This window comes from Palaemon carinicauda, chromosome 29 (assembly GCF_036898095.1).
Source record: "Palaemon carinicauda isolate YSFRI2023 chromosome 29, ASM3689809v2, whole genome shotgun sequence".
Lineage (NCBI taxonomy): Eukaryota > Metazoa > Arthropoda > Malacostraca > Decapoda > Palaemonidae > Palaemon > Palaemon carinicauda.
The window spans coordinates 814825-838528 of NC_090753.1; the positions used below are offsets into that span (position 1 = coordinate 814825).

Here is a 23704-nt window from a genome sequence, read left to right on the forward strand (position 1 = left end):
GAGCTCTAGGGCGACGTGATGGAGGAGGGTCAGGATTCAAGGACAGATGGATTGTCTTTCGAATCCATTTTGAGATGGTGTTCTTGGTAACCCTCCTCTTTGTCCTCCCAGTGCTAACAAACAATGCCTGCACTTGGGAACGAACTGCAGCTGTTTTTTTAAGATATAGCCTCAGACTCCTTACTGGGCACAGTAGGAGATGGTCTGGGTCATCTGTTACAGAACGAAGACTGGAGATCCGAAAAGAGTCGAACCGTGGGTCCGGCACCCCCGGATTCTGAGTCTTAGCAACAAACTCGGGGACGAATCTGAACGTTACCTCCCCCCATACCCTTGAATGGGCGATGTCATACGAGAGACCATGAAGTTCAATAACTCGCTTGGCTGAGGCCAAAGCTAGTAGGAACACCGTCTTCCAAGTCAGGTGGCGATCTGAAGCCTGGCGTAAAGGTTCATAGGGAGGTCTCTTAAGAGACCTGAGAACTCGAACCACGTTCCATGGAGGAGGTCTCATTTCCGACTGAGGGCAGGTAAGTTCATAACATCGTGTGAGTAAGGAGAGTTCCAGCGACGAAGAAATGTCCACTCCTTTGAGCCTGAAGGCTAGACTTAAGGCTGAACGATAGCCTTTCACTGCTGAGACTGAAAGGCGCATTTCTTCTCGCAAGTACACGAAGAACTCCGCTATTGCTGGAATAGTGGCATCGAGTGGAGAGATACCCCTTCCACGACACCAACCACAGAAAACTCTCCACTTTGCCTGGGAGACCCCTGCCGATGACTTTCGCAGGTGTCCAGACATCCTTTCCGCAACTTGTTGCGAAAATCCTCTCTCTGCGAGGAGATGCTGGATAGTCTCCAGGCGTGAAGTCGAAGCGAACCTACGGCTTTGTGAAAGATGTTGGCGTGTGGTTGTTTGAGTAGCTCGTGTCGCGGAGGGAGTTCTCTCGGAGGCTACGTTAGGAGTTGCAGAAGATCCGGAAACCATTCCACGTGATGCCACAGCGGAGCTATGAGAGTCATCGAGAGATTGACCGATATTCTGGTCTTGTTGAGTACCCTCCTCATCAGACAGAACGGGGGAAAGGCGTATACGTCGATGTTGTCCCACCGTTGTTGGAAAGCATCTTGCCAGAGAGCCTTGGGATCCGGGACTGGGGAGCAATACAGCGGGAGCTTGAAGTTCAGCGCTGTAGCGAACAGATCCACAGTCGGGGAACCCCACTAAGTCAGGACTTTGTTGGCTACTTGGCGATCCAAAGACCACTCGGTACTCACTATCTGCGAAGCTCTGCTCAGACTGTCGGCGAGCACATTCCTCTTGACTGGAATGAAGCGAGCCGATAGTGGAATCGAGTGGACTTCGGTCCATCTCAGTATCTCTAATGCAAGATGGGATAGCTGCTCTGAAAAGGTACCTCCCTGCTTGTTGATGTAAGTCAATACTGTGGTGTTGTCGCTCATCACCACCACAGAGTGACCCGCCAGGTGCTATTGGAACTGTTGAAGGGCCAGAAACACGGCCTTCATTTCTAGCAGGCTTATATGGAGGCACTTTTCTGATTCTGACCACAGGCCTGAGGTCCTGTGGTTCAGAACGTGGGCCCCCCACCCTTTCTTTGAAGCGTCCGAAAACAGCATCAAATCCGAGGGGAGGACGAGAAGATCCACTCCCTTTCGTAGGTTCTCGTCTGCCACCCACCACTGAAGGTCCGTCCATTCAGCAAGACCCATAGGGATCATGACGTCCGGGGAATAGTGTCCTTGATTCCACCGAGACTTGAGTCGCCATTGGAGAGATCTCATTCTGAGGCGACCGTCGGGAACTAGACGGGCCAAGGATGAGAGATGGCCGAGGAGACGTAACCACGACTGGGCTGGGAGTTCGTCTCGTCTGAGGAAAGGACTTGGGACCTTCCTTAGCCTTACTATCCTGTCGTCTGATGGGAAGGCTTTGTAGATATTGGTGTCCAATATCATGCCTAGATATACCAGTCTTTGAGTGGGAAGCAGAGAAAACTTCTCGAGATTTACAACGATCCCCAGATCTTGGCAAATTCCCAGAAGTTTGTCTCGGTGTCGAAGAAGGGTTGACTCCGAGTCTCCTAGGATCAGCCAGTCGTCCAGATAACGGAGGAGACGGATGCCGATCCTGTGTGCCCACGAAGATATCAGGGTGAACACTCTGGTGAAAACCTGAGGTGCTGTGGAGAGACCGAAACACAGCACCTTGAACTGGTAGATCTTGTTGTCTAGGCTGAATCTTTCGTGGGCGCGCAGGTGAGTGCTGGCGCGTTGTCTCTGGAACCGCTGGGCGAGCAGGTGAGCGCTGGCGAGACGTCTCTGCAACTGGAGAGCGCTTGCGCGCAATAGCGCACTGGCGCGCAGGAGAACGTTGGTGCGCAGGGGATACCTGGCGCTTAAGGGACTTGCACACAATGTGTGAAAGCCCCTTTTGCCCCGAAGGGACCGGTGCCGGTTGGATAACGGGATGGGTGGGCGGCCCCAGCGCATCGGCAGCCAGGAACGGCGACGGCAGGTCAGCAGGTCTGGCAGGAGTCGGAGATCGCGAACAATCTGCGGAGAGATCCAGGTCCAAAGAAGTAGCTGGAACGGTCGGTGAAGGACGAGGTTCCTCTGCGGCGGACTACGAAGATGAAGACCCGAAGAGGCGCCTCCTAACACCCTTGTGAGGACAAAGTAGACCTCTAAGGCGAAGAGGAAGGCGAGCCTTGCGCCTTATATGCCCTCTGGGGGCAGCAGGCAGACCATCGGCAGTCCTCCAAAGAGGAGTCTCTGTCAGTGAACTCCCCCGAGGGGGAGAATCACCCGCAGGAGAGACCGTTAGACTTAGTTCCTCCCTTGAAGGATGTTCGGAGGGGGGGACTAAGCCTTCAGCTACAACAGGAGCAGAGGTTTGAACACTCATTGGAGGCCTCTGCCACAACAGCCTCGACGATAGACAGAGGATCAACCTCTGCTACCGTCGGCGACTGTTTGACAGCTGCTCCCAACCTGATTATGTCAAACAGGGCTTCCTTGGGGGGCGAGCCCTGAAGCCCCAAGGAAGCCCAAAGCTGTAAAAGATCATTATTACAAACATTGACATTCGGTGATGAAATTAAATCCTCCCCCGGAGGAGGAGGAGGAGGAGCTGCCTCACTGTGGGAGGCAACTCCCTCTCCCAAACCCCGAGATCGGTCAACAGATATACGGCCTACGCTACCACTCGACGGCCTCTCGAGAGAAGCCGATCGAGTGGGAGCTTCGGAGGAGGTTTGGGCTACAGAAGAAGAGTCCTTAGGATTTTCCTTCTTCAAAGAAACCTTTGAAGGAGAAATATCCCGTTTGGAGTTCTTCTTCCGGCGCCGGCAAAACCTATCCCACTGGGAGGTAGACCACTCCCTACACTCACCACATACGTTACCACTATCACAACGTTGGCCCCTACAATAAGAGCATAAGGTGTGTGGATCGGTGTCTATTGACGACATGAAGGTCCCACAAGAGCGGTCAGGTAACCCGTAACACTCTCGCATCGTAGAGGCCAACTTCACAAACACTCTAGAAAAGAAAAAGCAAAAACAAAAGATTAATAATGGCTGTCGTGTAGGCGAAGGTGACAGCGGACACGTCTGTCTAGCACCCGAGCTGATAGCAAAGTGAGCTCAGCACACATGTGTGTGAGGGGGGAGGGTAGCAGACTACCCTCCCTACCCCCCGCTAACTAGCGGTGGGGTAGTAAACCCTCGTTAAATTTCTAATGGCTCATCATTTCAGCTACGCCGAAAGTAATTAGCCATATTAAATAGCGTGGTTTGTATTTCAGTTACGGAAAAAACTGATATTCCTACCTTGATAACTTGAGTCCTGACTTCAGCTGATGAACTGTCACACAAGAGTTCAGAAATAAGCTTTTGGAAGATGGTTTTGATTACCTGGGATGGAATTAGCAGCCAGTAATTGTTGAGGATGTCACAAGTGCCCTGCAAAATAGAACCACAATTATGCAACTGCTAATCTAGATACATGTGTTAAACTACTGTGCAATAAAGGGATGCAGAGGAAACACTAGATAAAGAAAAATATAGAAGTAAAATATTTCATACTTTTAAATTTATATTTCATTAATTCTTTTTTTCTCTCTATTTTTCTGTACTGGGTTTCTTGCCTGCTGGAACTCAGAAGCCTGTAGAATTCTGATTTGTGGCTTAGCTTATAAAAAAGATCAAATACAGAAGTTAAAAAATCTAAGTAACATGTTTAGATAACCTTTATCTGCGACTCCAATTAATTTTACCGTTTTCTTAACATCTATGCCAATTTAACTAATTAAATAAAGAACAATAATGCACAAAATGTAATATTTTAGTCAAACTGCAGTCAAGGAAATACTAAACACATCCAAACTTATAATTAGACCATGTAGTGGGCTGAGCTTTCCCAGAGACTTTGACAGTTTTTGCCACAAAGTTTCCAAGCCTTGTCAACTTTTTGTATTCATAGTCTATGAGTAAATAACCTCAGATTTTTTTTTTTTTTAGTGATAACCTAACCTTTTTAGAACTACATACATACATACATATACCAAGGCACTTCCCCCAATTTTGGGGGTAGCCGACATCAAACAAATGAAACAAAAAAGGGGACGTCTCCTCTCTGTTCCTCCCAGCCTGACAAGGGACTCAACCGAGTTCGGCTGGTACTGCTAGGGTGGCACAGCCCACCCTCCCACATTATCCACCACAGATGAAGCTTCATAATGCTGAATCCCCTACTGCTGCTACCTCTGCGGTCATCCAAGGCTAGGGTGGCACAGCCCACCCTCCCACATTATCCACCACAGATGAAGCTTCATAATGCTGAATCCCCTACTGCTGCTACCTCTGCGGTCATCCAAGGCACCGGAGGAAGCAGCAGGGCCTCCAGGAACTGCGTCACAATCGCTCGCCATTCATTCCTATTTCTAGCACGCTCTCTTACCTCTCTCACATCTATCCTCCTATCACCCAGAGCTTCCTCCACTCCATCCATCCACCCAAACCTTGGCCTTCCTCTTGTACTTCTCCCATCACCTCTTGCATTCATCACCTTCTTTAGCAGACAGCCAATTTCCATTCTCTCAACATGGCCAAACCACCTCAACACATTCATATCCACTTTAGCTGCTAACTCATTTCCTATACCCGTTCTCACCCTCACTACGTTCCTAACCCTATCTACTCGAGATACACCAGCCATACTCCTTAGACACTTCATCTCAAACACATTCAATTTCTGTCTCTCCGTCACTTTCATTCCCCACAACTACAATCCATACATCACAGTTGGTACAATCACTTTCTCATACAGAACTCTCTTTACATTCATGCCCAACCCTCTATTCTTTACTACTCCCTTAACTGCCTCCAACACTTTGCTTCCTTCATTCACTCTCTGACGTACATCTGCTTCCTCTCCACCATTTGCTGCAACAACAGACCCCAAGTACTTAAACTGATCCACCTCCTCAAGTAACTCTCCATTCAACATGATGTTCAACCTCGCACCACCTTCCCTTCTCGTACATCTCATAACCTTACTCTTACCCACATTAACTCTCAACTTCCTTCTCTCACACACCCTTCCAAATTCTGTCACTAATAGGCCAAGCTTCTCTTCCTCGTCTGCAACCAGTACAGTATCACCCGCAAACAACAACTGATTTACCTCCCATTCATGGTCATTCTTGTTTACCATTTTCAATCCTCGTTCAAGCACTCTAGCATTCACCTCTCACCACTCCATCAACATAAAAGTCAAACAACCACGGTGACATCACACATCCCTGTCTCAGTCCCACTCTCACCGGAAACCAATCGCTCACTTCATTTCCTATCCTAACGCATGCTTTATTACCTTTGTAGAAACTTTTCACTGCTTGCAACAACCTTCCACCAACTCCATATAACCTCATCACATTCCACATTGCTTCCCTATCAACTCTAGCATACACTTTCTCCATATCCATAAACGCAACATACACATCCTTACCCTTTGCTAAATATTTCTCGCATATCTGCCTAACTGTAAAAATCTGATTCATTTTTAGAACTGACTGGAATTAAAGGGCCTGGCCATTTTGCCAACATATGGGGGTATAGGACGAAAAACACAAAATCCTGAAAAAAATCACTGAACTACATATGGCAATGGAGAATTTGTATATGAAATATTTTGTTGAAATTCCTCTTACTTTCATAGTTACAGGGTAATTAGTAAAAGTAACCCAATAAGCCAAAAACATTGATCCCTACAAGAAAATGCAATATTTCTTCTGTTTTCGTAAATTTTGAAAAGTATAACATTTTAATAAAAAAAAAAAAATTATGAGCAATAGCATCAGTATAGATTCCATGCATTACAAAATGAAGTATTACACCCTTCGACCTTCGGTGCTACTACAAACCTCAAGGAGAGTACAGTACACTTTTGGTGTTTGACCTCTGACAATCACTCTTTTTTTACATTTGTTTTTTCTTGGTTTTGGCAAGAATTTCATCATGCCAATGAGGAAAAGACAATTTCAACATCCCGCTAACATAAGGAAGAAGAAAATTGGCTCTAATAAGAGTTCAGAAGTAGGTAATATCAGCGAAATTAGCAGATATAGTGACGGAGAGAGAGAGGTGTGGATGGAGGAGCGGCCACCTTGCTTGACAGGAGCCTAGAGAAGCAAGCTATTGAGCAAAGGGATCTTCATATATGATTAAATTATGATAAATAACATTATTTTGGTTTATCATTATCCAAAAATGAACATAAATTTCATAATAATCATGATTTATTATTATTGTCTTTGTAAAAATACAAAGGAAAACTGAATGCCTGCATCTCAAAACTATACTTATTGACCTTCAAATTTTATCTCCTCTCTTAGTTTTAAAGATAAAGCATTGAAATTTGATATATAACTTAGAAAGACATTATAAAACAATAAAATGAAGCCCTTTTTACAGATGCTTTTTTAATATTTATTTTTTTCCCTGATTTATAGGGTGTATTTTTTTTACCATTATGAAAAAATTCATATCTAGCAAAATAAATGACTTTTAGAAAAAACTTATCTTAGGTCTATATAGCGTAGTAATCCCAGGTCTTGATATTAATTATCAAGGGAGGAGATAGATTTTGAAAAACACTCATTTTCAGGATAAATCGACCTGGCGTTGCAAAACCGAAGGTCAGAGGCAAAAATCCTATGCAGTTTGGAGATGTCCTAAGACACATTAAAAACCTCATTAACCGGCCGGCCCCCTTAACTAAGACCAAGTATTATTTAAGTCAAGGCTCTCCTGAGCTGCTTGATCACCTGCTGGCTTCACTAACATCCTCAATCTAAATTCCACAAGTAATGCAAGTAATTAAAGAAATTGGAGGATCATCTTAATTTCCTTCATCTTCAACAATTGAATTTTTACCAAAGAATCTTCCCTTTACTAAGTGGGGCACAAAATTATTACTCTTCACTGCCTGTTCAGTGGACCTTTTGCCTGAATTTTCAGTTCCCATATCTATGCCTTTTTACCTCATCTATTATCAATGGAATTATATACTCCTCTCTATCACTGAAAGCAATCTTTTAGCATTTGTTTCCAATAAAACCCATTCACTAGAAAATCAAGCATAGTTTAGGGATCAATCTGCATCTTTCTTACTTAATCCTCTGGCAATGATGGGATGCATAGGGCCTCAATCAATTCAAGTCATACGTCTCTTTCCTGTGCCATCTATCTGAGCTCAACCCAATTCTCAGATAATTGTTCAGTGCCTACTTTCCACTTGGTCAGGGTACAAGAGATTCATTGACGAAAATTTGTATCTACTTGCTATGAAAATCTACAACACAGTGCATTATACAGTGGAACCTCTACATACGATTGTCCTAACATACGAATTTTCCAACATCCGAAATAAAATTCGACCAAATTTCTGTCTCGACACCCGAAGTGTTGCTCCAACATACAAAGTAAATATTACGCGTACACGTGGAATTTTCTCGAAAGCGTCCACCGTGGTTTGTAGTTGACGCCGCTAGATGGCAGCACATCGGAGGGACGCCAATCGAGCGTCACCTTGATCAGTCCTCTCATCTCGTACGCATCGTGTGGTTGTCCTCTATTCGCTCAGTTATGAACAGTGTTTTTTATCTTCCTTTTTCACGTGTTGTTTCCTGTGTTTCGTAATCATGGGTCCTAAAAAGCTTAGTTTCGGTTCAGGAAGTAGTAGTAGTGGTGAGAAAAGGAAGAAATCAATGCTTTCATTAGAACTAAAGCAAGAAATAATAGAAAAGCATGAGCGAGGTGTACGTGTTAGCGATCTGGCTAAACAATATGGCCGGAATATGTCTACGATCTCGACAATCATAAAATAGAAGGCAGCCATTAAAGCAGTGAAACCTTCGAAGGGGATCACGATTATTTCCAAACGTCGTAACCCTACCCTTGAAGAGATGGAACGCATTTTGTTAATATGGATCAAGGACAAGGAGATTGTTGGCGATACGATCAAGGAAACGATCATTTGTGAGAAGGCCAGCACTATCTACAGTGACTTGAAGGCGGCGGGCTCTCGGGGTGACGCGGGGGAGAGTTCAGCCGATCCTACGACGGAGGAATTCAAGGCGTTTCGAGGTTGGTTCGAGAAATTTAGGAAACGGACCGGAATTCATTCAGTTGTTCGTCATGGAGAAGCTTCGAGTTCGGACACCAAGGCAGCTAAAGACTTTGTTAAAAAGTTTGAAAGCATCGTAGAGCAGCAGGTGTTCAACTGTGATGAAACCGGTTTGTTTTGGAAAAAGATGCCTAGTCGAACGTACATTACCACCGAAGAGAAGAAAATGCCTGGACATAAGCCAATGAAGGATCGGTTGACTCTTGCGTTTGTGCCAACGCCAGCGGGGACAGCAAAATTGAGCCTTTATTAGTTTACCATTCTGAAAACCCTAGGGCATTTAAAGCACATAGAATTAATAAAGACCTGCTACATGTTCTATGGCGTTCTAATTCTAAGGCTTGGGTTACTAGGCATATCTCTGTGAAATGGGTAAACTTAGTTTTCGGCCCTGCTGTCAAGAAGTACCTTCAGGAGAGGAATTTGCCTTTGAAGTGCTTGCTTTGTTTGGACAATGCACCTGCTCACCCCCCGGGACTTGAAGATGATATCATCGATGAATACAAATTCATCAAAGTGTTGTATCTTCCACCGAATACCACCCCTATCCTCCAGCCCATGGACCAGCAAGTCATCTCTAATTTTAAGAAGCTGTACACCAAGCACTTATTTAAGCAGTGCTTTAATGTCACGCAAAGCACCAACTTAACTTTGCATGGATTTTGGAGGAGCCACCTTAATATCGTGAACTGCTTAAAGATCATAGATCAGGCTTGGGAGGGAGTAACTCGTCGGACCATGAATTCAGCTTGGAAGAAGCTTTGGCCTGATGCTGTTGCTCCCAGAGATTTCAAAGGTTTTGGCCCCGAGAAAGAATCTGTGCTTGCCGCCGAGGGAGACGTCGAAGAGATTGTATCCCTGGGCAAGTCCATGGGTCTGGAGGTGGATGAAGATGACATCACCGGATTCTGGGTTTTCGCCACAAAGGAAGCCACAAACTTGAAGGTGACCTCCCGCCAACCCTTCGAGTGGGCAACTTCGTAGGACAGACCATGGATCTCACCCACTCGTTTAGACAAAGCTAACGCCAATAAGAAAACCGTCTTGAGGGTGAGATCCTTGTCCACAATGTCTTTTAGGGGTTCGGAGGGGGGTTCTGACAGCATTTTCAGGACCCTGGCCACGTCCCATTGTGGCACCCTCACAGCTTGCGGGGGGCATGATTGTTCGAAACTTAATGAGCATCAATATATGTCTGGAGGTTCACAGGTCGATGCCCTTCAGGAGGAAGACTTGGCCCAGAGCAGCACGTACTCCCTTGATGGCCGGGATGGACATGTTCACCTCGTCCCTGAGGTAAACTAGGAAGTCCGCTATCTCCGGAATGGAGGCCCTCAGGGTCCTGATGTTCCTAGAGGAGCACCATTTCGTAAAGGTGGCCCACTTAGCCTGGTAGACCGCTGCCGATGATCGTCTCAGGTAGCCTGACATCCTTGCTGCCGTTCCCGACGAATAGCCTTCCATCCTCAGGAGGCGCTCGATAACCTCCACGCGTGAAGGCGGAGGGACCGAGGGTTCTCATGGAACCTTTAAAAGTGTGGTTGCTGGAGAAGGTCTGGTCTGTCCGGCAGGGGCCAAGGTGGCAACTGTGCCAGTTCTTTCAGATCCACGAACCATTCTCTCTCCGGCCACCAGGGCGCTACCAAAGTCATCCACAGGTTGTCCGCCCTTCTTACTCTGTTGAGGACCTGTCTGAGCATTCCGAAGGGGGGGAAGGCGTATAAGTCGAGGTTGTCCCAAGGATGTTGGAAGGCGTCCTCGAACGCCGCCCTTGGGTCTGGCACAGGAGAACAAAACACGGGGAGTTGTGCGTTCAACCTCGTTGCAAAGAGGTCCATCACCGGCGAACCCCATTTTTTAATGACGGTTCTGGCTACTTCCGGGTGCAGGGACCATTCGGACCCCACTACCTGTCCCATCCTGCTGAGGCCATCGGCTAGGACGTTCCTTTTTCCGGGAATGAACCTTGCCGAGATTCTGATTTGTTCCACTTCTGCCCACTCCAGAAGTTCCAACATGAGGACGCACAACTCCTTCGATCTTAGGCCTCCTTGCTTCTTTATGTAGGCCACCACCGTGGAGTTGTCGCACATCAAGGCCACAGTGTTTCCCCCGAGTGGGTGGACGAACTCCTGGCACGCATTTCGTACTGCCATCATTTCTAGCACGTTTACGTGCTGGGTCTTCTCCTGGTTCGTCCAACTCCCTCTTGCTGACTTTCCAAGGAGATGGGCACCCCACCCCTTCTTTGATGCGTCCATGAACAGGAGCATCTCCGGGGGATCGGCTGCGAAGGGCATTCCCTTGAGGGTGTTCGACCTGCAGCGCCACCACTCTAGGACTTGTCTCGTCCCCGGCAACACCTGGATCAACTTGTGGGGGGAGTTCTTCTGTTTCTAGTTCTCTTTCAGGTTCCACTGGACCTCCCTGAGCTTCAGCCTGCCCTGGGGGACCAGTTTTTCTAAAGACACAAGGTGGCCTACCAGTCTCTGCCAGTCCTTCGCTCTCCTGGGCTGACCCGTCAGGAAGGGCCAGAGGACTTGGTCCAAGTTGTCCAGCCTCTCTACGGAGGGGAAGGCTCTCACCAACCGGGAATCCAGAACCATTCCGAGGTAGGTCATCCTGGTGGAGGGTATCAGCTGGGACTTCTTCAGGTTGATGATGATACCCAGGACGTTGCAGAACCGTAGAAGCTTCGCGCCTTGGTCCCTCAGTACTTCCTCTGAGGCTGAAAGTAACAACCAGTCGTCTAGGTACCGGATCAGGCGAATGCCCTGTTCTTGTGCCCAGACTGAGAGTGTTGTGAAGACCCTCGTGAAGACCTGAGGGGCTGTGGACAGCCCGAAGCAGAGGGTCTTGAACTGCAACATCTGGGTACCCCATTTTACCCGTAGGTACTTCCTGCTGGAGGGGTGAACTGGGATTTGGAAGTAGGCGTCCTTGAGATCTACCGACATCATGAAGTCGCCTCCTCTCACGGACGCCAAGATCGACTTCGGAGTGTCCACCTTGAAGTCGGTCTTGCAAACGAACTTGTTGAGGGCTGAGAGGTCTATGACCGGTCTCCAACCCCGTCGCTTTCTCCACCTGGAACAGCCTGCTGTAGAACCCCGGACCTGGGTCCTTGACGGGTTCCATCGCTCCCTTCGCCAACATTGCTGAGACTTCCTCCTGCAGGGCTGTCTTTTTCAAGGGGTCCTTGGGGGCTAGCTACTCTGCCCGTTGGTCTAGCATCAGAAGTGGAGGGTCCGCTAGGAAGGGTAACCTGTACCCTTCCTTCAGTACTGCCATTGTCCACGGGTCTGCTCCGTGGTCTTTCCATGCTTGCCAAGCATGCTTGAGGCATCCCCCCACCTGAGGCTTCGGCAGGAGTAGGGGGCCTCCCTCCCTATCTCCTCCTTGAGGCGCGGCCTGAACGGCCTCTTCTGGACGCTACGTATGAGGGTCTATAGGCGGATTGGTTCGCGGCTGTTCCCCTACGGGACGGCTGCGACGATTGAGAAAAGGCCATAGAAGAGTTGTCTCTCCTGGGCTGGCTAGGAGAGGACCGAGGAGGGAGAGGCATGCCGGAGGTGGACCTTCTGTATGCCGGTCTCCTCACTGGGTGGGGTCTGGACTCGTTCGGGTCCTTAAGCTTCCTGACCCTTTCGATTGACTCTTCCGCTGCCTTCAGGGGAAAAATCGCGTCGTCCCACAGGGTCAGGCTTCTCAGTGAATTAGCTTCTCTGTCCGGAAGACGTCTAGTGATTTTGCTGAGGACCGTGTCCCTCCTCTGTAGGACCCAGTTGGCGGATATCGCTAGTGACTGGTACGAGAGAAACTTCAGGGCCTTACCTCCCAAGCTGATAAGCTCCTTGAGTAAGGCCTGAGTCTCTGGCACCGTGAGGTCATACGAGGCCTGGACGCCCACCAATCCAGGCATGAGGAGACGTTCACTAGGTCCTTCGATATCTCTTCCATCATGATAGCCTCTGATGGGGAGAAGCAGATTGGTGCTGTTGACGCCCTCTCTTTCGAGGCTCCCTGTCCCAAAACGGCGAGTGCTGGTTTCAGTGCACAGGCGCCTGCCCGATGTCCCTCCGGGAGGTAAAACTTACTCTGGGACTTCAGGCCCTGGAGTAGTTTGGAGGAACTCTGGTTCTTGGGAGCCTCAGGGTGGTTGGCCACGATCTTGTCCACATGGGCTCTACCCAATCTTACGTCCCTCGCTAAAGGGAGTGCCAGTGAGGGCCTTTGCTGGACAGGAGCGTCCACCAGCCTGTTCAGACTGGAACGCCAGGATTCTTCGGAGGAGGGCTCCGGCTCGTCCAGCCTGTGGTGACTCCTGATGAGGCATGTCACCCTCCGATAGGACAATACCTCCGCTGCAGAACCCTCTCCTTGGTCGTCGAGCTCCTCCGTCGGGCGCGCTGGTGCATGAGACGAAGGTCCTCCGACGGAGGCCTTCGCACGTGGAGGAGTCTTTGACTGTCCAACTTGCTGGGGTTCTTGTCGAAGGATGGGCATAGCCGTCAAGACGGAGGCCTCCGTCCAAGGTCTATCCCTCCTTCCGGAGGTCCACGCATCCGCGGGCCTGCTCGACGAGGGGAGCCGTAAGTCATGCTCCTGATGAGTCAGAGGCGCCTTGAAGGTCAGGACTCGGCTGCCAGACAGAAAGGGCAACTCTCTCTGCTGGGCGGATCGAGTCGGAACCTTCGCGGGCTTACGCCTGTCTACTGGAACCTGTAAGGACGACTCCCTCCGTCGGTTGAAACTGCTCCCGGACGAGTACCTCTCTGGGGAACGAGCTCTCGGACGCCAACTTGATGCGCTAGGTGCTGCAGCTAACTCCAACAGCCTATTGCGGTAAATCATCACCCACTCACCATCCGGGGAGCTACTTCTCCTCCACTTCCTTCTGGGGGATCCTGGACGTCTACTCCTGCAGCGAGACTTGGAGCGAGAGCGAGAGCGTGAGACTCTTCTGCGGGACTTTTCCCGACATCTCCTGAGATTCCTCAACGCCCCGTCTTCCGAAGAGCAGGAAAGCGCCTCCACTGAGGACACCGATGACTTGTAGACCCTCTTAGATGGTCTTGGCTCCCGCGCTGACGTAGGAGGGTTCCCTCGACGCTCAGTGGACGGCGGCGCTTGTAAGAAGACGTCCGGGAACGTAGCAGACGGCGCTGGGGGGGAGCGTGGGCACTCCTCCGTGGGGCACCAGGTCCCAAAGCCTTCTTCCATCCTCAGCGGGGACCTGAAGGGCGTCTTAGGGGGAACCCACGCGAGGGGGTCCGATGGCGGGAAAAGCTGCTTCTCGGCGGCACCCTCGGCTGCAGAAGTCCCTGAAAAACACGCCCAAGAGGCTGGAGAAGAATTAGGCACATTTTTCCCCCACATATGGTCATCAGAGGAGACGTGCCCTGCTTGCACCAGGATTCCGTCCCTCGTACACACTCCCGCCCCTCCCTCAGGCCCCTCACTCGCCTGGAACGATGTTACAACCCCATTATCCTGTAGATCAGACTCCTGGGGAAGGGCCGCGGGCCTCTTCCCACAACGGACTTACCTCGTCCCCTACTCTGGGTAGGGGAGGGTGGTAGGGAAGCTTGGTCCGACGACACGCCCGGCGAAGCAAGGGAGGAAGGGACGCTCGGCTTCTTAGGCGACTTCTTCATCGCCTTCTTCGTTTTGGTGCCATACCGCACCCACTGCACCTCATTCCACGACTCGCAGTCCGGACACGTGGCGGAAGAGAACAAACACTGCCCCTGCACGAGGAACACAAGGAGTGCGGGTCTACTTCAGGTTTCGAAAGGAACGCTCCACACGATTTACCGGCCATAGGCCCAGGACAACGTCGGGGATGCTCCATGAGGCAGAAGGAAGCACCACGAGACACAAGAACGCACAGGTAAAGCACATAGAGAAAGCACAAAGGGACCACGTGGGTACTGCGTGAGACACAAAGGGGTCGGGGACACACAAAGTCACACTGGGATTAGGAGAGCGGCGAGATGATATCGCGGCGCGACCAGAGAACTTACTGGAGGTCGAGACCTGAGCAAGCATGCTCTCTGACCCGGGGTTAGCCTCAGGGCGCGTATCACTCCGCCTGAGGTTACCCCTCATAGAAAATGGGTTTAGGGTAAACTACACAAAACTCTGGTCGGATGGGAGGAGATCCCAGATACTCCTAAGAAAGTAGTTCGAGGTAAGTACTTCATGTTGGAACAAACCCCTTTTTTTTATTCATTTCTTTATCCTTATTCTTTTTTTTAGATTTTTATGTATTATTATATTGTATTAATGTTATGTGTAATATGTGTACCCATTTATTAAGGAGTTATTATGGGTTTTTAGACTGAGGAACGAATTGAATAAATTACCATGTATTCTTATGGGATTATTTGCTCCAACATACGATCGTTTTAACATACGAGGCAGTTTCTGGAACGAATTAAGATTGTATGAAGAGGTATCACTGTACATAGTTCACAAGAATAAATTTACAAACTTGAAGTAACCTTCTCATTTAAGCAGCTTTATTAACTCCATGAATGACAGCAAACCTGAAAGATTCCTAGCCAAAAGTGGTCAAAATGCACAAGTTTAAACCAACATACAGTAATGGACACGATTTTCCATACAGACGATTAAGAAGTGGTCCACCTGTGGGCTCTAAAGTCTAGCTCATCACCACCACCAGCTCACTCTCTCCATAGATTTCACTTAGTTTTTTTTTTTTTTTTTTAATACTTGAAAGCTGAACTACATAGTGTATCAAGAATTCTTTCTGCTTTTATATGATAAAATCCTTTAAAATAAGTTATTCAACTTTATTCTGTTTGACAATTACTGTATTTCCCGTGTCATAAGACGCACCTTTTTTTTTACGAAAAATGCCCCCCAAAATCACCCTGCATCTTAACACTTGAGAAAAAGTTGTATAAGGGAGTTTGACACCCTTCAAACACCCAACTATTGACATACAAGCACTCAAACTGACGAGATAGAATATAAACCTATAATTATCATTCACATGTAATAAATTCATTTATCTTTATATTGCACTTCATTTAATGAAGTACAGTAGCAAATTTTTCTCTTTTTTTTTTTTTTTTGGTTATCAGCTGATAACTTACTAACCCCCTTCTACAAGAAAACATGCCAACTAATGATCACATAGCAGACGACGCTATGAGATATTAGTTGTTTATGCAGTATATATCTATTTTCTTATTTTTTTATATTTTGTAATAAAGCAATATATTGATAACGACTGTTGCCTAAGTTACGAAATAATACAAACAGACAGTTGCTGAATACGACCTTGGAAAAAACTTCTGTTCGTTGATTGCAGTATTACCAATTTGCAGAAAAGTAACTAGACCGAGAATCACAAAAACAGTAGCAAAATTATTCCACCTAAAAGAATGTCTATATTTCTTTAATCAATAATTACATTTTGTGAGAGAATTTATAGGCTATATGAGAAATTTTGGAAATATTACTAGAATTTTACCTCTTTAACAAAATTTTATGAACCTTTGGCAACACTGCTTTCATGTAAATAACATTTGAAACACCAAACACTATGGCTAAACGTATAGTTGCGGTGGAAACCATGACTGGTTCAGTGGTTTCTTATATGAAAATGTAATAAAATTGGGATAATCGGCATATACCTAATTAATATTAACTTAGACATTTCATAATACACCAAAAATAAGAAAAGTTACTGCGCAAGACAATAATCACGCTAGAGTCGCTGACTAGGGATTTGTGCTAAGAAGTTTTTAAAATCCTTTTTTTTTTTTTTTTTTTTTTTTTTTTCTAAAATTGCCTTGCTAATTTAAGGGTGCGTCTTACCACTTGTAGTGTCTTATCACACGGGAAATACGGTAATTAAAATATTTTTTACTCATTTGAAAGCTTTCTAGTTTATAAAACAGACACTGTACTTATTGCATCTCTTTATATGAAAGGAGTACCGAAATAGGCCTGATAAAGTTCCGTTATAAGATAAAAATGAGAAATATGCTGAAAACAAAATCAGGCTCTAAAAATGTACTAACTCTTGCCTTTATTTCTAAATATGTAAGAGCTATTTTGGTCTTTTAATGTTATCAATGGCAAATTTCCCTGCTTTAGGCATTACTCAACCTCTCCTGACGCCCCAAATTAGGAGACGTGTCATCCTACCATGAACCAAAATACTTGCGATTCTAGTCCTTATTTATGATTATATAAGATCTATTTTAGTGTATTCCTATCTAACCTCATCACCAACCTAAAACACTTGCAATTCTAGTCCTTATTCACAATTATGTAAGGTTTATTTTATTGTTTTTTAATGTTGTCAGTGTTCAAATCACAGAGAAAGTCTCCCCGCATTTGACTAAAAGTCCCACCCACGAGACGAAAACTTACTAATACAGTGGAACCTCTACACACGAACGTATCTACATCCGAATTTTCCAACATCCGAAGTAAAATTCGAACAATTTTTCGACTCTACACCCGAATTTTATTTCGACACACGAAGTAAGCAATTTTCGTCGTACCGGTTGTATCCAAATTTTTCGACACGCAAAGTACAATTCGAACACACTCCTACTCTTCACCCGAATTTTTTTTCGATACCCGAAGTAAACAATACCCGTGCACGTAGATGGTACTCATAGCGCCGGATGTATTTTTTTTATTTCCGCCAATAGAAGGCAGCATTTCTACCTCGGAGGGACCCTCAATTAGCATGGCTTGGGACATTCCTGTTCTCGTCGGCTTCGTGTGGTTGTGCCCTGTGCGTTCTGCTATTAACTGTATTTTAATCGTGATTTTTTACATTCATCCTTTTACAGTATTTTACGCAAATCATGGGTCCTAAAAGGCTTAGTTTCGCAAGTGGTAGTGGTAGTGGTGAGAAAAGGAATAAGGAAATGCCTTCTTTAGAAATAAAGCAAGGATTTATTGAAAAGCATGAGTGTGAGTGAACTTGCAAAAGAACATCACAATGAACTTACTACAGAGGAGCTCAAGGAGCTCCATGCTATGTCTGAGCATCCCCCGCATAATCTGTCCCCTTCTGAGCCAACAATTTAGGGATTGTTTTATATATTTTTAATGTAATTTTTTCTCCTAATGCTTTACTTAAAGTTTGAAGAGATCTTACCTAAAGAAGATAGAGCTTTTTATCATAAATTGCTGATTTTCCCCAGAATTAAATCAACGGTCACACTACCTGTGTATTCGGGAAGCTTAAGGTGAGAAAAAATATTAGGGAAATTTTAGATTCTAGTTGGGACCCCTCGCCCAGTATAAAAAAAAAATGAGGGGTGGTGCCCAGTTCTCTTGACTGTTTACCTTTAGCCTAGAACTTCTGGGTATTCCACCGTTTTATCTTTTTGCGTAGTGCTATCCATGTTTGCCAAAAGGTTATATGCGTATGAGCGGATGAGCAACTTGGTGGAGAAAGGAGAGCTTTGGGTGTGGAGGAAATGCCCCCCTAAATCTCGATGAAGTCACTGGCAGTAGGATGACGGATTGGGTTTAAGGCGATGGACAAAATGACAAATTCGGAGATAATTTGTATTTTTCCTAACCATACAAACCTTAGCTATTTACATAGGGTACTACTTTCGGCGTAGCTGAAATGACGAGCCATTAGATTTTTGACGAGGGTTAACTACCCTCTCGCTAGTTAGCGAGGGGGTACGAGAGGGATAGCTAGCTACCCCTCCCCCATCACACACCGGTGAACTGATTCACTTCGCTTAGAGGTAGGACTTCACGGGGGACAAGGCTGGCGGGCAAATATGTGTAAATAGCTAAGGTTTGTATGGTTAGGAAATATACAAATTATCTCCGAATTTGTCATTTGTTCCGTAACCGAAATACAAACCACGCTATTTACATAGGGTGACTTAACCCTTAGGTAGGGTGGAAAGTCCCAGCCTTACTGGCTTTGGCTTTGCCCGAGGACTCAGAATCCGAGTGAGTAGCACTCGAGAAAAGGAGTCCCTGCACCTCACAAATTCCTTGCTCCGCAAGGAACGTGCAGCCTACATAAGCTTGTGTGTGAAGGAATGAAGTGCAACTCGTCCTAGGAAGTTGACCTCAAGTCCTTTAGATGGAATTCTAGGCTAGAACGTTCCCAATACCACCTCGTCAGGGTATGGAGGACGCAACAGTATTATATTAATACTAGGAACACAAGGAAGCATGGTTCACCTGCAGTGGTTTGAGGTCAGCTATGCAGAGAACCTAGGATGCTGCTTTCCCCAAGAGAGGGGAGGATGAAGAAAAGAGTAAGGGCCAGACATACTTTTTCTTTCATGCAGTCTAAAACCGGCTAACAATGCCCTCAGCCTTCTGCTACCTGTCCATTAAGGAGCCTGGGGTTAGACCAGCTGTTGTACAGCCACCACAGGGCCGATAGAAAAAGTATCGAGGCTCCTGTGGGTCACGTCCTGCAGGTAGTGGGCTGTGAAGGTCGTTTGACGCTTCCAGACTCCAGCTTGTAGTACCTGCGTCACAGAGTAGTTCCTCTTGAAAGCCCGGGACGTTGCGATGCCTCTGACATCGTGTGCTCTAGGGCGACGTGACGGAAGAGGGTCTGGATTCAGGGCGTGATGGATGACCCTTCGAATCCAGGCTGAAATGGTATTCTTGGTGACCCTCCTCTTCGTCCTTCCTGTGCTCACAAACAGGGCTTGTACGTGAGGACAAACTGCAGCTGTTCTTTTAAAATAACGCCTCAGACTCCTTACTGGGCATAGTAGGAGATGGTCTGGGTCATCTGTTACAGAACGGAGACTCGAAATCCTGAAGGAGTCGAACCGAGGGTCCGGGACTCCAGGATTTTGAGTCTTAGCAACAAACTCAGGGACGAACCTGAACGTTACCTCCCCCCATCCCCTTGAATGGGCGACGTCGTACGAAAGACCATAAAGTTCACTGACACGCTTGGCCGAGGCCAGAGCGAGCAGGAACACCGTCTTCCAAGTCAGGTGACGATCAGAAGCCTGGCGTAATAGTTCGAACGGAGGTCTCTTAAAGGGACCGTCCGCCATGGGGTATTGACATAACTTTCAGAAATCGAAAATCGTTTTATTGCTTCTATGTATATGTAAACATGTCATACATACTCCCCAGAAGTTTCAGCCAATTATTTTTACAAATAACGAAGATATAGAGGTTTTTAAATGATGACGTCATCCTTACTGTGTCTTCTGCATGACTGAGTTTGACAAAATCGTCTTTGTGTGTTCATTTTGCATATCTATAGCGATTTTTCACTTATATTTCGAGCTATCGTACGTCTGGCAGAAATGGAAGGCATTGGTAGAGTGTAGATGAACGAAATCTACTCCTACAATAACAGAAGCCAAAGTTGCCAAAGATGTATAGAAGTTATAATGTATGCGTTTGTTTACTTGAAGTTCGTATGTACATTGTGTTTCCACAACGCCCTCGGGAACATTATAGCAAGGCCAATGTTACCTAAGGTTATAGAAAGAACAAATAGTCAATCATTTTTCCAAACAATGAAGATATAGCGGTCTTTAAATGATGACGTCATCCTTATGGCGTCGTCTGTATAACTGAGTTTGACAGATGCGCAGCTCTCTCTCTCGAATTATTTACCACTGCCATTTATACAAATACTTTTATTCTCTCTCTCTCTCTCTCTCTCTCTCTCTCTCTCTCTCTCTCTCTCTCTCTCTCTCTCTCTCTCTCTCTCTCTCAAATTATTTAAAACTCCCATTTATACAAATACTATAATAACAATGTTCAACTCTCTCTCTCTCTCTCTCTCTCTCTCTCTCTCTCTCTCTCTCTCTCTCAATTTGAACTGCCATCTATATCAGCCAAATGCTTTCATGATCTCTCTCTCTCTCTCTCTCTCTCTCTCTCTCTCTCTCTCTCTCTCTCTCTCTCTCTCTCTCTCTCTCTCTCTCTCTCATGTTTCGAAATCTCGTACTTCTGGCAGAAATGAAAGGCATTGGTAGAGGGTAGGTGAATGAAAACTACCAGCTACGAAAACATCAGCAAAGTTTCCAAAGACATATAGAAATTATAATGCATGTGTTTATTTACTTGAAGTTCGTATGTTGATTGTGCTTTCACAACGTCTTCTGGAATTTTATAGCAATGCCAATGTTACATAAGGTGATAGAAAGAACAAAAAGTAAGTGGAGAACAAGAAAAAAGAACCAAGAAAGAGGGAAACATGGATAAGAGTACAAAGCTGAAACCTGCTAACTAAAACACTGGCAACAATTAGAGATCGCTGGCAACTCATAACATAGGAATAGTAAACTGAGGGTTCAAATACCTCCTTTAGGGTGCATTTATGTAGGAATAAACAATAAAAGTTATCATAATATTATCTTGATTTCTTTTAGAAAAGAATCGAAAGTTTGCTGCAAATCTTTGGGAGCTCATAACTCAAAAACATACTTATTCCCACTTAGGTACATTTTTCTTACTTATTTGTTGTTCGATATTAGAGAAAAAGATATCGTTGAAAAGACGAATAAAAATCCCACAATTCTGTCAGACAAAATTTTTATTTTCTTTTTACATTTTTTTTTCACGATTATTTTCCGTCTAGACGAGGAAAAAAAATAAAAATTCATTAAAAATAAACAGAAAGGAAAATCAAAATTCTGTCTGACAAAATTGTTCGGTTGTTAGAGTAGTTTTTGTGGTATAAGTTTCAATACAATTGGTATTATAGTAGTGGGGAAAAATGTACCTAAATATTTTTTTTAAACCATGATTTTTGCTAATAAATCCAAAAGTTTTTGATCAAATGACTTGAAATTTTTATATGATGTAGGTATTATACTGTATATGTCTAAAACATATATAAAAATTGTGTAATTTGGATCATTAGAAAAAAAAATGGCGGACATGGCGGACGGTCCCCTTAAGAGCCCTAAGAACCAGAACCACGTTCCATGGAGGAGGTCTCACTTCCAACTGAGGGCAGGTAAGTTCGTAGCTTCGTATGAGCAAAGAAAGTTCCAGGGAGGAAGAAACGTCTATTCCTTTCAGCCTGAAGGCCAGACCTAAGGCTGAGCGATAGCCTTTCACCTCCGAGACCGAAAGGCGCATTTCCTCCCGCAGATATACAAGAAACTCCGCTATTGCTGGAATAGTGGCATCGAGGGGAGAGATACCCCTCCCACGACACCAACCACAGAAGACTCTCCACTTCGCCTGGTAGACCCCTGCAGATAACTTTCGCAGGTGTCCAGACATCCGCTCCGCAACTTGTTGCGAAAAGCCTCTCTCTGTGAGGAGACGCTGGATAGTCTCCAGGCGTGAAGCCGAAGCGATGCTACGGCTTTGTGGAAGATGTTGCAGTGTGGCTGCTTGAGTAGCTCGTGTCGTGGGGGAAGCTCTCTCGGGAGTTCCGTCAGGAGCTGCAGAAGGTCCGGGAACCACTCTGCATGATGCCATAGCGGAGCTATCAGAGTCATTGACAGGTTGACCGATAGTCTGGTCTCGTTGAGCACCCTTCTCATCAGACAGAACGGTGGGAAGGCATAGACATCGATGTTGTCCCACCGTTGTTGGAAGGCATCTTGCCAGAGTGCCTTGGGGTCCAGGACTGGGGAGCAGTACAGCGGCAGCTTGAAATTCAAGGCTGTCGCGAACAGGTCCACTGTCGGGGAACCCCAAAAAGTCAGGACTTTGTTGGCTACTAGAGGATCCAAAGACCACTCGGTACTCACTATCTGCGAGGCTCTGCTCAGACTGTCGGCGAGCACATTCCTTTTGCCCGGAATGAAGCGAGCTGATAGTGGTATCGAGTGGACTTCGGTCCATCTCAGTATCTCTACTGCAAGATGGGATAGCTGTTGTGAAAAGGTACCTCCCTGCTTGTTGATATAAGCCACTACCGTGGTGTTATCGCTCATCACCACCACGGAGTGACCCGCCAGGTTCTGTTGGAACTGTTGAAGGGCCAGATATACAGCCTTCATTTCTACCAGATTGATGGGGAGGTACTTTTCTGATTCTGACCATAGGCCTGAGATCCTTTGGTTCAGAACGTGGGCCCCCCACCCTTCTTTTGACGCGTCCGAGAACAGCATCAAATCCGGGGGGAGGACGAGAAGATCCACTCCCTTTCGAAGGTTTCCGTCGGTCAACCACCACTGCATGTTCGTCCATTCCGCAGGTCCCATAGGGACCAGTGTGTCCAGGGAATCATTGCCTTGATTCCACCGGGACTTGAGCCGCCATTGCAGGGATCTCATCCTGAAGCGACCGTTTGGAACTAGACGGGCCAAGGAGGATAGGTGACCTAGGAGACGTAACCAAGATTGGGCTGGAAGCTCTCCTCGCCTGAGGAAAGGTTCTGCGACCCTCCTCAGCCTTGCTATCTTGTCGTCTGATGAAAAGGCTTTGTGGAGATTGGTGTCTAATATCATGCCTAGATATACCAGTCGTTGAGTTGGAAGCAGAGAAGACTTCTCGAGATTTACCATGATCCCTAGAACTTAGCAAAGTCCCAGAAGCTTGTCTCGGTATCGAAGAAGGGTCAACTCCGAGTCTGCCAGTATCAGCCAGTCATCCAGATAGCGAAGGAGATGGATGCCGATCCTGTGTGCCCACGAGGATATCAAGGTGAACACTCTGGTGAACACCTGCGGTGCTGTGGAGAGACCGAAACACAGCACCTTGAACTGGTAGATCTTGTTGTCTAGGCTGAATCTCAAGTACTTCCTGGAAGACGGATGGATTGGGATCTGGAAGTACGCGTCCTTCAGATCCAATGTGCACATGAAGTCTTGCGGTCTCACTGCAAGTCTGACCGTCTCTGCTGTCTCCATGCTGAACTAAGTTTGTTTGACAAACTTGTTCAGGGCTGAGAGGTCGATGACGGGTCTCCAGCCTCCAGACGCCTTCTTTACAAGAAAGAGTCGACTGAAGAACCCTGGGGAGCCGTCGACGACCTCTTGGAGAGCATCCTTCTTGAGCATGGTCTCAACTT

At 46.5% G+C, this 23704-nt stretch overlaps 1 protein-coding gene across 4 annotated transcripts in view; it reads right to left on the reverse strand.

The window, feature by feature from the left end:
• LOC137622170 (condensin-2 complex subunit G2-like) overlaps positions 1–23704 on the reverse strand; it is a 413141-nt gene that overhangs the window by 209301 nt on the left and 180136 nt on the right. For all 4 annotated transcript variants that reach the window (XM_068352607.1, XM_068352608.1, XM_068352605.1 and 1 more), the window contains exon 9: positions 3855–3986. In XM_068352607.1, coding sequence (XP_068208708.1) covers positions 3855–3986 — 132 coding nt within the window. The remainder of the gene's footprint in view (positions 1–3854; positions 3987–23704) is intronic.